Below are 14,885 nucleotides of genomic sequence, written 5' to 3'. Positions count from 1 at the left end.
AGAGGAAATAGGAAAAAAAAGAAAAGAAAGGAGGCTGCTGATTGGAAGGCCCTTAAGCTGTGTGTACAGAAGCTGAAAATGTCAAGGTCTGAGAGTATTCAACAAATGAAAGCAGAATTATATAAAAGCAACAGCTAATAAAAAAGACTGTCGGATACCATGTTCTTCATCTTCCCAACCATTACGGGAATAAAATTATCCACGGAGAAGATGGAAAACCTTTCTCAAGACTGGTACGATTAAGCCTTAGGACGGTGCCTCTTTGCTCCCCCTTCTTCAGTGCTGCCCCTTCCCCTCCACCCCCCTCACTCTGTCTCCCTCACCAATCTCTAGTTCCCGGGATGTTGGAGGTGCTTTCCTTCTGTATGTTATCCAGCAAAATCCTAGTATGTAAGAGTCAGGCAGGTGATCATGTTTTTGCACCTCCTTCTGGAAGCATTCAATAACTTCACGATCATGTAGAAAACCTCATTTTAGAAAAAGCCCACATCTGTGTATGGAAGGAGTTGAGGCTTCCCTGTAGGATGAAGGGGAAAAACAGATGAGAAGGAAGGGCTCATCCAGGAGAATCTCCTTCTTTCAGCAGAAAACTGGGCAGAAGGAGGAGAGCCACAGTGGGGATGAGAAAGGAGAGTGACAAGGGAAAAACAGATTTGAGACCAAAAAAACAAAAAAACAAAACAAAACAAAAAACCACCCAAAAAATCAAAAAAAGCACTGTAAGGCTTCTACCCTTCACTCCAAGCAGACACATGCACACATACTTCCAGGAGTCAAACCAAGAGAGGGAAAAGCAAGAGGAGCGCAGCAGGAGACCGCAGAACTGCACACATAACAACACAAAAAAAAATCTGCGCTCATGAACATATGGGCAACTGTGATAATTAGAGCTATGGCTTGTGGAATGTTTTTACCCTTTTTCAGGATCTCAAATCACAATCCTTGTCATTACAGCTACAGTCAAACCTAGGCAGGAGGCTGTTCCAAGAAACCTCTCCTTGTTAAGGACCACCTCTGTAAGTGGCTTGGGGTACCCTGCTGACCTTCAGGACAATGCTTCACCAGTGGGCGGTGCTGGGTATTCACAAGACAATTCTGGTGTCGCCTAAACACCCTACAGGAGGTGGACCGGAGTGTCCCGGGAGCAAGAAGGAGCATCCCTCCTGTCCTCAAGGCCTGGAAATCCAGAAATCCACTTTTCCATCAGCCTCCCCTGTGCCATGCCATAGGAGAAAACCCCTACAGAAATCAAGCCCCTCAGGCAAACTGTCAATTTCAAAGCTCCAAAGCGTGACAAACGATTCATAAAGATTTGCCTGCAATAAGCTGATGGCTCAGGTTGCCTGGCATGCAGTCGCAGGCAGGAGGAAGAACAATTTTTTTTAAATCTCCCAACCATCTCCTTCCATGTTTTAAGCCGTTTCTTTGAAAAAATCGGTCATGATCAACAAATTAAGCCCCCCCCCAAAGTAAGCAAGTTACCAAATGAATTTTCAAGAGTCGTTGTAGGCGTTAAAAAAAAAAGAAAGAAAAAAAAAAAAGGGAATGGTGCTATGTCTTTCAATCTCATTCATTTCAAAGGCTTATCCTAGAAAAGTAGGGAGTGTGTAGCCATGGTGCACTTTGATCTCCCCGGCTCCCAGGAGAAAATCAATAATACAACTTTAATATATTTGTACAGCAAGACTTCACGTTATTATTATTTTTATCCAATGCAGCTTAACTAAAGTCAGAAAGGTAGGCTAGGTCTCAGCACCGCCCTGTGGTGAAAGTGATTTTTTTTTTCTAAAAGGGAACTATAGCACAGCCAGCCGCATTCACAAAAAGCGGGCCAATTAAAAACCAATTATCTCTGTGAAGACAACCTGTAGAAAGGGTGGGGGTGTGGTGTTTGCCAGGCACAGGAGGGCAGGTCCACAGCAGGGGACTGGCTGCTGGGGCGACCGGGGGAACCGGGAGTGCAGGCTCCTCTCTCCCAAACGGCGGCAGTGGACTCTGGTCAGGGGATTTCAGGACCTGGCTCCCAAAGGCGGCTGACAGGAGCCTTACCTTCCTCTCAATGCGCCCCAGCTGCTCCTTACAGAAGGTGTCACGGCGGCTCAGCTCTGCCTCCCGGCTCTCCAGCTCCCTGGCCTAGTTGGAAGAGAACAAAGCCCACGTTAGCCGGCAGCAGCTGGACTGAGTGTGAGCTCTGGGGAGAAACCAAGGGGGGTTCTGTTCACAGAGGCACTGGTCTTGTGAGAAGCAGAATCATGAGTTGAAAACCTATGCTATGCTAGACCACTTACGTACCCTGTAGTGCTTAGTTTCCACCAGAGGGCTTCGAGGTGGGTAGCTGCTGGAGTCATTTCACAGAAGGCCAGCACTCACATTTACGGAGTGCTGACTGTGTGCCAAGTACTGGTCCAAGGGCTTCCCACAGACTTTCTCACTTGACTCTCAAAACACCCTGGAAAGGTAGGCAGGAGTATTATGATGCCCCCATAGGCAAAGAAATGGAGAGGCTAAGTGACTATCTCAGATCATAGGAGGAACTAGGGTTTGAGCCCCAGCAGGTGCAGGGCCTGACTACAGAGCTGCACTGCCTCCAGGCCACACAGCCTAGAAGGGCCAGAGCTGTCCCCTGGCCACAGAGTTCTCACCCTGGCACCAGACCATGCCACAGACTCACGCATGAGGTCCCAGAGACGGGGATACCAGACTGCCCTTCTTCTGGAGAGGTAAACTCTCTGCTTCAGGGGTCAGATATCCGAAAGGTGAGCAGAACCCTACAGAACCCTACAGAACCCTACAGCTGGAGAGAACAGCCCACCCGACAGGGAACAAACAGAATGGCTGGTGCACATGGCTGAGGACAAACCCCCTCCCGAAGGTTACAGTTAGGCTGAGGGGTTTGGCTAACCAGGGCAAGCAACCTGGAGCTAGCACACTTATAGTTGAACCTGCCCACCCTTAACTGGTTGGGTGAGTGAGTTCCAGCTTACATGGGTACCATATAAAAGCTTAAAGCAAAAGTGCCTAACCCACAGGACTGTATGGAAACTCCTGCAGAAATGGGTGGGGTCACAGCAGGCCTCCAGCAAGGGATACTGCATCCCAGCAGTGTCCTGCTGCCTGGGACACCCATGGCCCTGGAGCCTCTCAGGACCTCTGCAGGATACAGCCCCAAGGCCTGACCCCACCCAGGATCTGAGAAGCCCAGAGGGCTGGCTCAGTGCTCGTGCAAAGAAGTAATGCCCTCTGATCACTGTCCACCCCATGGAAGGGCCCAGTAAGCTCCAGCCCCATTTCAGGCTCCTATTTCATGTAATTATCATGACCCCAAGAGCACAGAGCTAGTCCATGATGGAGGCCAACCATGGATGTAAGCTGCCGAGACTCCAAGTCCCGAGCTGCTTCCTTCAGACCACACCATGGTGTTGGCGTGTGGTTTTGAGCTGTTCAAAAAGACTGAGTAGGACAAGAATCAATGTTTTTGAAAGCCCATTTCATTGGCCATGCTGCTCCCTTGATGTGAAAATTTTCTAAAGCCCAGCAGGGGGCCAGTAATGAAGAGCCAAGCACAAGGTGGCAGCGACTCCTTTCCCTGAGGAAAGGCCTTGGTTTAGCGGACTTGGATGTGCTCAGGAAGACCCAGCAGGCAGGGCTTGGGTGCCGGCTGACAATCTGAGAGTCACGCTCTACTACTGGTCCCACCACTCACTGGCTTGAGCAATTTCTTATCCTTTTCTTGGGTCTGTCCCCCTTACCTGCAGAAAGGAGAACAGAGCAGAAACTTGGCTCCTGAAGCTGCTGTAGAAGATCTAAAAATGCCAAGAAGGCTTCTGGAATGGTTGTGGAATGCCAACACTTCAGAAAAGCTAAATACAAACAGTGACACTGAATGCTGGGGATTTCTCACAGGATTTTTCAGAGCACGATGCCTAGGCAGTGTCCCAGGAATGGGAGCATGGCTAATCCATGCTGGATCTGCACAGCCATCTGGGGCCCCAACCTTCACCGTCCCTGGTATGATCAGAAGAGAAACGGTCTGACACAATGAAGCAGCCAGTGCAAGAGCATCTCCCGGGGCTCTGGACTTGCCATCTTCTGGCCAACAGTCCCAGCCACCCGGAAAGATGACAACTGAAAGCAAAACTGCCACAAGGCTCTTCTGCTGCCATTCACTTGAGGTCAGTGGGACAGTAGATGAGGAGGCCACCCTCCCTCCCGCGGACACATCAGGCTGCTTCCTCTGGGCAGCGGCTCCAGGAATGCTCAGCTCATGGTTCCTGGGCCTGAGCCAGCATGGGAGTCTGTGTCAGAAACGGGATGCAGAGCTAAGGCTCCAGGCAAAGCTGCCCAACCATGGCGGCTTCCTCAGGTCACAGAGAAACAGTTCATACACAGGAAGAAACACTGAGGATATGGGGTTCTTCTTTCACAGCCATGTCAATCAGCAACACCACTAAGCTGATAGCAAGCAAGGACGTGATTAACTGTTTAGAGGGCTAGGAGTCTGTCTCACCCCCTGTGAAGGAAGCTCTGTGAGAAGGGCCTGGCCTGCCTGGGCATATCCCCAAAGCCTTTGCCTCCATCACAGCGAGCCGGCAAGGTGGCAGCCTCACCGGCTCTGCCCAATCCACCAACAGGGACCACCCATTGACCCCGTTCATCTCTGAGATTTATAATGAAACCCGGTGAGTAATAGTGGACAGGAGGTGACAGGAGGGGAAAAGGGGCTGTGGCAATGAATGTGTTACCAACGCCTGGCTGTCAGTGCCTGGCCCAGGAGCAGGGCTTCCACGATGCTGCTGGGGTGAATGAAGGCGGGCCTCAGACACCCTGGTCACTCTGCATAGCTGCCATCATCCAACACGTGAGGCCACACGGCAGGCACCCCGCAGCATGGCCGTGGAATTAAAGGAGACCCTGGCAGGCTTCACTGACTGATTCAGTAATTTATCAGAACATTATTGGGTGCCTACCATGTGACAGACACTATCGCAAAGGGGTTGCGGATACAAAAGGGAAGAGATCAGAAGATCCCAGTGGGAGAGACAAATGTGTGTGCAGAAAAATAAGATAATTTTAGAGAAAGATATGTGTTGGGGAAGCCACAGGCAGAATAACTTGTGGGGTAGTGGGTTGTTATTTTCTCTAAGGAGATTTCCAAGCCAGGCTTCTGGGGAAAAAAAATACTGAGTAAAGTTTGCTGTCTCCGATACAAAGGCAAAATATCACCGTTATGAAGATCTACTTGGTGGATTACAGTCTTTGAATAGGGAATTGAAAGGAATCTTCAGTGATTTAGTCAAGGACTTCCTCTAGTCAAGAGAGCACAGTGAGTTCACACTTTGATGCATCTTCCCTGCTCTAAACGCATAGCAAGAAGAGATAAAACAGAAGAACCGAAGACCAAAAAGACATGGCCAGGTTCAAAAACAAGATTAAAACGTCCAACAGAACAGGAATGCAAAGCAGTAGGTGAGGCTGAAGCCACAGTCCTGCTGGGCTCTGGGTCTGGAGTCAGTGGAGACAGCCAGAACAAAGCCTGCCCCATAGAGCAGAAGGACTGGAGCCAGTCTTGCCACTAGAACCCAGGGCTCCCCCGGAATGAGAAGCTGACCAAAAAAATTCTGGAAGACTCCCGTGTAGGGCTGAGGTTCAGTCCATGGGCTGCAGCTTCAGTCCACTCAGCCCCAGGCTACAAATGAATCAAGTCCCCTGCTCAGGTCCCAGTTCTGCAGCACTAGTATCACCACAGGGAGGGGCCTCAGAAGGCCACGGTCACACGTGTCCCTGAATGTGGGTGGCAGGTATAGACCACCAGAAAAATACTAGGCAGGGAGAAACAAAAATGACAGAGAAAACAAAGCAAAGTAAAACAAGACAAAAATCAAACTTCCTACTCAAAATACACCTGCAAACCAAATCCCAAATATGTGAAAAAATGTGATGCTTAGAAATAAATCAGCAATAAAATCAGCAAATGGAATACGAATTCACTCCAGATGAAATTAATTTTATGGGACATCATGACAAAGGATTTTTAAAAACTTTTTATTATGCAAAAATAAAACACAAGACAGAATAATTTAATAAAACTCCAGATAGCCATCGCTAAGCTTCAAAATTTATAGACTAAAGGAAATCTCATTTCACCTATATTCCCTACCTTCTCCCTACTCCCAAATTTCTTACAGCAGATCATTTCACCAGCACATACTTCAGTATATTTCTCTAAAAGATAAGGGCTTGTATTTTCCTAAATCAAACCATAATACCACTGCATACCCCACCAAATTAATTCCTTAACATATCAAATATTCAGCCAGTGTTCAAATTTCCAATTGATAGAGGATTTTACTTTTTGTTTGTTTGTTTGTTTCTTATTTATTTGAGAGAGAGAGGGAGCATGGGAGTGCAGAGCCAAGAGGAAGAGGGAGCAACAGACTCCCCACTGAGCAGGGAGCCTGATGTGGGGCTCCATCCTGCGACTCCAAGATCATGACCTGAGCCTAAGGCAGATGCTTAACTGACCGAGCCACCCAGGCACCGCAATAAGCGATTTTAACAGTACATGTTTAAGGTACTCAAAAAATAAATAGATTTCTGATTTAAAAAGAAAAAATTACGAAACTCGAACAGGAAAACCCCCAAGCAGGTAAATACTATGAATTTAAATTTCTTCAAAATAAAAAATAAAATGGATAAGACAAACCCTAAATGGAGGGCAGTAAGGTGGAAATTAGGAAATTAAAAAGTAGCACAGAAATGTGATCCAGAATGTTGCAACAGAAGATAAAGATAAAATGTACAAAAGAGGAGCTGAAAAACTTGAAAGACAAACTGACAGACTCCAACCAATGTCTAATAACTATTTCAGAAGAAGAGCCAAAAGGGATGGCAGAGAAGAGGAGGTGGAGGAGGAAGATGAAGGAGGGAGAAGAGAGGAAGGAGGAAGACAGACGTTAGAGCAGAAGGCAAGGGAGGGTGGGGGAAGGTCAGGTAAAATGAGGTGGGGACGGGAGCAAGATGTAGCAATAAGGAGAAAGCTGGGGTGGAGGTGAGGAGGAGAAGATATAAACAGAAAATCCCAAATAAAATTAAACATCAGCTGTCACAACAAATATGTGGTAGACAGCTTCTGAAATGGTCCCCAATGATCCATGTCCTGATACTCATATCTTTGTGTGATGCCCTCCCCTTAAGTATGGGCTGCACCTAGTGACAAACTTCTTGTGGGGGAGGGGCAGAGGGAGATAGAGAATCTTAAACAGGCTCCATGCCCAGTGCAAGCTGACAAGCTGACAAAGGGCTCCATCTTACCACCCTAAGATCTTGACCTGAGCCCATACCAAGAGCCTGAGGCTTAACCAACTGAGCTACCGTGGTGGCCCCTTGTGACAAACTTCTAATGAATAGAATCTGGCAAAAAGTGATAGAATGTCACTTTCCAATTGCAAAGAAATAGTGATTTTTGTCTTGCTCATCCTCTTTCCCTTGCTCACATTAAAGAAGCAAGCTTCCATGTTGTGAGCTGCCCTATGGAGATGTCCACACAGTAAAGAACCAAAGGAGACCTCCAGCCAACAGCCAGAAGAACTAAATCCTGCCAACAGATGCATGAGGGAGCACAGAAGCATGAGAGAGCATGAAAGCAGAGCCACCCTGAACCCTCAGATGAGACTGCAGCCCTGAGACAGAGGCACCTGGGTAAGCTGTGTCCAGATCCCTGATTTACACTCTGTGAGAGGGTAAATCTTTATTGTTTTAAACCACCAAAGGTTATAATTTCTCAATTAGGAATAGACAATGAAAACAATACGTGAATTGATTAATCTCATCTTTTTAAGAGAAAATGATTCTCATTTCGGATAAAAGAAAGAAAAAGAAAATCTAACTATATATGTCATTATAAGACACCAAGCCCCTATACTAACGATCTTATAGAACAAAAGAAAACCCTTCACAGGACATCTATACTGCAGTGTATACTGTTTGTTTACACAAAAGGTTGAGCAAATATTCCATCAAAAATATAAACACATAGACACATGAAAATAATGACCTACAATAAAGAGAAATACTCGATGGAATCAGACGTGACAATGGTCCAGATGTTACAAGTGACACAGAGGGACTTTGAAAGAACTATGATCAATATGTTAAAGAATCTAACAGAGAAGGGTAGACCCCATGTGTGAAAAGAGGGAGAATTTTCACAGGGATCGATGAGGACTCTTCTGGCCTCCATTATTTATGATGAGAAATAAACTATTAATATTATTGAGGATCCCCTGCATGTGATGAATTGCTTCTATCCTGTTACTTTCAAGAATTCTCTTTTTGATTTTGGTGTTCAACAGTTTGGTTATGATGTATCTAGGTGTGAAAAACTCTTTGGGATCTCCTTGTGCACAGCCTTACACATTCATCTGGTCTTCTAGATTTCCAAGAATATGTTGGAGCTTTTCAAAGTCTTCTATGAACATCTTGTTATCTAGCTTTTTTTTTTTTTTCATGAAGTTGTTATTTTGATATGGATTGCATTAAATGTGTAGATTGCTGTGGGCAGTATGGACATTTTAACAATATTTGTTCTCCCAATCCATGAGCATGGAATATCTTTATAATTGTTCATGTCCTCTTCAATTTCTTTCATCAGTGTTTTATAGTTTTTGGAGTACAGATTTTTTTCTTCTTTGGTTAAGTTTATTTCTAGGTATTTTATTATTTTTGGCACAACTATAAATGGGGCTGTTTTCTTAATTTCTCTTTCTTCTGTTCATTATTAGGTTATAGAAATGCAGCAGGTTTCTGTGTGTTGATTTTGTATCCTGTTACCTTACTGAATTTACTTATCAGTTCTAGTAGTTTTTTGGATGAGGTTTTAGGGTTTTCTATATCATGTCATCTGTAAATAGTGAAAATTTTAACTTCTTTACTAAGTTGGATGCTTTTTATTTATTTTTCTTGTCTAACTGCTGCAGCAGCTAGCACTTCCTATGTTAAACAAAAGTGGTGACAGTGGACATCTTTGTCTTGTTCCTCATCTTAGGGGAAAAGCTCTCAGTTTTTTACCATTGAGTATGATCTTACCTGTGAGTGTTTTTTCTTTTTTTTAGGCTTTTGATTTATCCTAGCGTTTGCCCAAACTGTTATCCCCCTCCTCAAGCAGTCATGTGCTCAATAGTTGCCTCTGGTTGTTTTTGAAAAATGCCTCCAAGGGAGAGGTTGTTTCCACCGGACAACATCTGAGTCTAGTCAAGTAACAACAGCCTTGCAAGTGGGTTCTTCCAGGAACCACTGGACAGGAAAAATAATGACAACTCTCTAGGTTTGGGACTTTAAAGAATTCTAACCCTTCTCTGCCCTGTCCAGTGGTTGTCAGGCTTCTGGTTTTTACTATGATTGTGGCTGTTGGTTTTCAAAGTTACTGCTTAGCTGGGGAAAGGAGACTGGGGATAAGACTATTTAAAATGCCACAAAAATCACTATTCTTACTGAAATTCACCATTTTTCTTGAACGAATGATCCTAGATTGCTGTAAGCCTTTGGTTAGTTTCCAGAGGTCTGGGGGAAAAAAGACTCTGAGCATTTTCATGGCTTTTACAGAATGGAGAATTTTCAGAGGTCCTTACTCCACCATTTTTACTGACACTACCCAAAACTACAAAATAGAACCAAATGGAAATGCTAAAAATGAATTTCTAGCATGCTATGGCATGAAATCGTAGGTTTATTAGAAGACTGGACAGAACAGAAGATAGAATCAGTGAACTTAGAAACAAGTCATTAGAAATTATCCAAATTAAAACACAAAGAGACAAAGCATGAAAAATAAAATTGAACAGGGTACCCAAGACCTACAGGACAACATCAAATGGTACAACATATATTTAATTGGAGTCCAGGTAAGAGAAGAGAAAAACAGGGCAAAAGAATGAAGAGATAAAGGGCAAGAACTTTCCAAAGTTAATTAAAGACAACAAAGAACAGATCTGAGAAGCTCAGAAAAACCCCAAGTAGAATGCTTTTGTAGAATTCTTAAATAATTCCTGGAGAAATGGAACATTTTTTAAACATAGACTGTCATAAGTTTGAAAAAACAAGTAATTTCTAGCACCACCTCTAAAAAAGCAAAAAAAGGTCACAAATGAAAAGTCAGCTGAGAGGATAAAATGGAATTCTTAAAATATACTGATTTCGTCTCCACCCTCTCCCTACAAGACAGTAGGAACAGAGGAACAAGACACAGCTAGAACAAACAGAAATTGAACATCAAGATGGTAGATTTAAATCCAGCCACATCAATAATCATATTAAACAAACAGGTTTAACTCCTTATATTAATTTCCTATTTGCAGTTGTAAGAAATTACCAAAAACTTAGTGGCTTAATACACATCTATTTCTTCTGTTTCTAGAGATCAGAAGTACCAAATGAGTCTTAACTTGGCTAAAATCATGGTGTTGGCAGGGCTGTTTATTTCTGGATGCTCTAGGAAAGAATCTATTTCCTTACCTTTCCAGCTTCTAGAGGCTGCCTGCATTTCTTGGCTCATGATTCCACATCACTCTGACCTCTGCTACCATCATCACACCTCCCTCCTTGAATCTCCCACATCTATCTTTCCTTGATAAAGACCCTTAAGATTACATTGGACCCACCTGTATAATATAGGATAAAATCCCATCATATATCCTTAACAGTAGTCACATCCGCAAAGTCCTTTTTATAATGTAAAGGAATATATTCATGGGTTCTGGAGATTAAGAGGTGAATATCTTTGGGGGACCACTGTTCTGCCTACCACACTCACCAGTGAGAGGCAAAACTCTAATGATATGTTATGGATTAAAAGTATATATTTTAAATATAAAGAAACAAATGGGTTAAAAAAAAGAATGGGAAAAAGATATATTAAGCAAACACTAAGTACAAGAAAGCTGGTGTAGTTATATCAAATAAAAGAGAATTCAAAACAAAAAATATTACCAGATATAAAGAGGAGCAGTTCATAAACATAAAGGAGACAATTATTCAAGAAGAGATTATAAATGTGCATGCACCTAAAAACAAAACTCTCAAATACATAAAAATTCAACTGACTAAAGAATATAAACAAATCCATAGTTGAAGATGTTAGCATCCCTCTCTCCAAATACTGACAGAACTAGATAAAAAAATCAACAAAGATACAAAAGATACAGACAATATTGTCATCCAACATGATCTAATTGACATTATACATTACTCCATGCAACAACTACAGATACACATTCTTCCTAATTGAACATGGAAAAGTTCTGAACATAGACCTTCTCCTGGGCTACAAGAAATGTAAACAGATGAAATCAAAGTATCTTCTATGACTGAAAAATTATTAAAATAGAAATTAACAAACAGCAAGATGCCTAGAAAATCCTCAAATGTTTAGCAATTAAACCTATTACTCAAGAATCCATGAGTCCTACCCGGGAGGAAAATTAGTATTGAAAAAGAGACTTGGGCATGATAGAGATGATCAAATTAGCATACAAGGATTCCAAAATAGCTACGATAAATACTTTCAAGGATTTAAAGGAAAATGTGAACATAATGAAATAAATGGAAACTACTAAAAAGAATCAAAGAGAAATTTGTGAGAAATGTAAAAGGCTATAAAGGAAAGGCTAAAAAAGTGAATGCTACCCTCAGTGACTGATGGAAAATTTCAGTATCAACTGGTAACACATATAAAGTAGGATACCTGGGGAAGGGAGAAGGGGAGAAGGTAGTAGGAAAGTATCTGAATATCTGAAGAACAATGAATGAAAAATTTCTCAGTTGGTTGGGCGGCTGCCTTCGGCTCGGGTCATGATCCCAGCGTCCTGGGATCGAATCCCACATCGGGCTCCTTGCTCGGCAGGGAGCCTGCTTCTCTCTCTGCCTGCCTCTCTGCCTGCCTGTGCTCACTCTCTCTCCCTCTCTCTCTGACAAATAAATAAATAAAATCTTTAAAGAAAAAAAAAAAAGTATAAACTTACAGAGCCATTACGTTTAATTACCAAAAGAACCAATAAATACAATGTGATAAATGCTCTAACAGACATGTATAAACTGTATACCTATAAGTATAAGATACATAATTTCCTCTGATTTACAAAACGAAGTAGATTTAACAACCAAAAAACTCACCCCAAAGAATTTTGCTGCCCAGATGACTTCACACTGATTAATGAAAGAAATCACACCATTTCTAAGCAGACTCTTTCAGCAAATAGAAGAAGAGGGAACACAGTCCAGTGTATTTTATGAGACTATTATAATAGAAAACCAGACAAGGGCATTACAAGAAAAGAAATTCACAGACCAGCATTACTTAAGAAAAGAGATGTAAAAATCCTTAACCAAAAAAAAAAGAGCAAATCAAATGTAAAAAAAAAAATAATAATACCCCATGATCAACCGGGATGTATGCCAGGAGCCCAAGGTTGTTTTAACATATAAAAATCAATCAACATACTCACCACATTAACAAATAAAAGGAGGAAAATCATGTGATCATTTCAAATGGATTCAGGAAAAGCATTTGAGAAAATAAATACCCATTTATGAAAAAAAACTTGCAGTAAAATAGTAACAGAAGGAAATTTCCTTAACTTGATGAAAAGCAGGTACAGAAAACCTACAGATGATTATTGGTGAAATACTGAACAATTTTCCCCCAATATTGCAAAGAGGTTAATATGGACTTAGAAGATTTGAATAATAAAATTAATAAGATTGATCTAATAAACCTAATATTTACATTCTTTTTAGAGATGAGTGGAATATTTGCAAAAATCAAACACTCTTCTAAGACACAGCCACAAAGGGGCCCCTGGGTGGCTCAGTGGGTTAAAGCCTCTGCCTTCAGTTCCGGTCATGATCTCAGGGTCCTGGGATCATGATCTCTGCTCAGCGGGGAGTCTGCTTCCCTTCCTCTGTCTCTGCCTATGTATGATCTCTATCTGTCAAATAAATAAATAAAAATCTTTAAAAAAAAAAAGACACAGCCACAAAAATAAATGAACAAATTTCAATGTATCAATATCATACAGACCACTTCTCTGATGAAAATACAATCAAATTACAAATCAATAATAAAAAAGGCAGTTAAAAATGGATTTGTTAATATGCCTTCCTAAATATAACTCATAGGCTAGGCAAAAATAACAAGAGAAATTTCAAAATTAAAAAGAAAAAGAAAATGAAAGTTCTACATTTAAAACAAAAAATGTGACATAGCTAATAAAGTATCTGAGAGGTAAGTTAGTAACCTTAAGTACTTTCTTTAAAAAAAAAAACAGACAAAAAAATTTCCTCATTTCATGTACAAGTAAAATGACTCAAATTAAGTTACTTGCTCCAGGTCACCCAGATGTAGGGTGAGGAACAGAAGGTTCCTGACTCCCAGTTCACCAACCTCACAACACTTTGGGACCACATCATCCCCTCCTGAACTGTGTGTTTTAATAATGTCAAATCACCGGCTGATCATAAAACTGGATGCCTTCAACTGTATTAAAACAGTGCTCCTTAAACACTGAGAGCACATTTGAATCACCTGGGCTTTTGATAAATACAGATTCTGAATTATAGGTCTGAGATGAGCCCAAGATTACACATTTCTAACAAGCTCCCAGGTCATGTTACTTTGAGTAACAAGGCACTAGATCACACCTACACTTAGATAAATGATGATTATAATGGCATCTCAAAGACACAGCAAGATCCATGATGGGTCTAAATTATGTACCACATAACCCTTCCTTTAAATTAATGATAATGTACTCCAATTTTAAGAGATGATCTAGGATAATGGTTTAAGAGAGCAGGCTTTGGAGGTAGAAGAAACTAGGTTTGAATTCTAGATCCATCACTTCTTACCTAGTGACTTTGGTCCAGTCAGAACTTGTCTAAAATAGTTTCCCAATCTGTACAATGGAGAGATTAACATCATCTACGTTCCATGAGATTGTTGTGACACCAAATGATATCACCAGCTAAAAGCATTAAATGCAGTATATGGTACACTATAGTTAAAAAAAATAATAATAAATGGCAACCAAGAATGATTAGCATGATAATAAAAGGGTTCTTGTTAAATATCCAACCAGAAAAGAAAACACACCTTCAACCACCACAATGGATAAGAGGTTTCTAATGTAAAAAGGTAAATCTCAAGGACAAATACAACTTTGAGATGATCTGAGATAATGTCTGAATCTGCACTGACACCAAGATGCTCAAAGACATTCTATGTCAGCCTCCTGCTCACGTAGGCCACACACCAGTGTTCGTTTCCCCTCATTAGTCCTGTACGTCTTCCTTCTCCATGTGTCTGTGTACAGTAACTGTCACAGAGGTCTTCTTTTTTTCTAAATGGTTTTAGACTTTTCTACTGATACAAAGTTCATCACATACCATAAAATTCATCCTTCTAAAATCTACGATTCCGTGGTTTTTAGTGTATTCACTAGGCTATGCAAACATCACCACTATCTAATTTCAGAATATTTTCATCACCCCAGAAACTCCATTTCCATTAGCAATCTTCCCCCATTTTCCCCTGTTCTCAGACCATAAATGTCCATCAGTTGATGCATGGATTTTTCAAATGTGGTATATCCACACAATGGAATATTACTCGGGCAGAATATGATCAAACTGCCAATATACACAATAATATGGATGGATGAACACTGAAGACATTAAACCAATGAAAAAAGCCAGACACAAAAATCCACATATTATATGAGTCCATTTATATTAAATATCCAGAGCTGGCACATCCGCAGACATAGAAAGCAGATTAATGGTTCCCAAGGGCTGCAGGGAGGGGAGAATGTGGACTGACTACTGAGGCGTACAGG

General features: G+C 41.7%; 1 protein-coding gene across 1 annotated transcript in view; it reads right to left on the bottom strand.

Annotated features, from left to right (window-relative positions):
• The window catches only part of CHCHD6 (coiled-coil-helix-coiled-coil-helix domain containing 6), a 242,339-nt gene that overhangs the window by 111,252 nt on the left and 116,202 nt on the right, over window positions 1-14,885 (bottom strand). Inside the window, exon 5 of the mRNA XM_044252867.1 lies at window positions 2,050-2,133. Coding sequence (XP_044108802.1) covers window positions 2,050-2,133 — 84 coding nt within the window. The remainder of the gene's footprint in view (window positions 1-2,049; window positions 2,134-14,885) is intronic.

This window comes from Neovison vison, chromosome 6, assembly GCF_020171115.1.
Source record: "Neovison vison isolate M4711 chromosome 6, ASM_NN_V1, whole genome shotgun sequence".
In the NCBI taxonomy this organism is placed as follows: domain Eukaryota; kingdom Metazoa; phylum Chordata; class Mammalia; order Carnivora; family Mustelidae; genus Neogale; species Neogale vison.
This window is presented reverse-complemented; position numbering and strand designations above follow the sequence as displayed.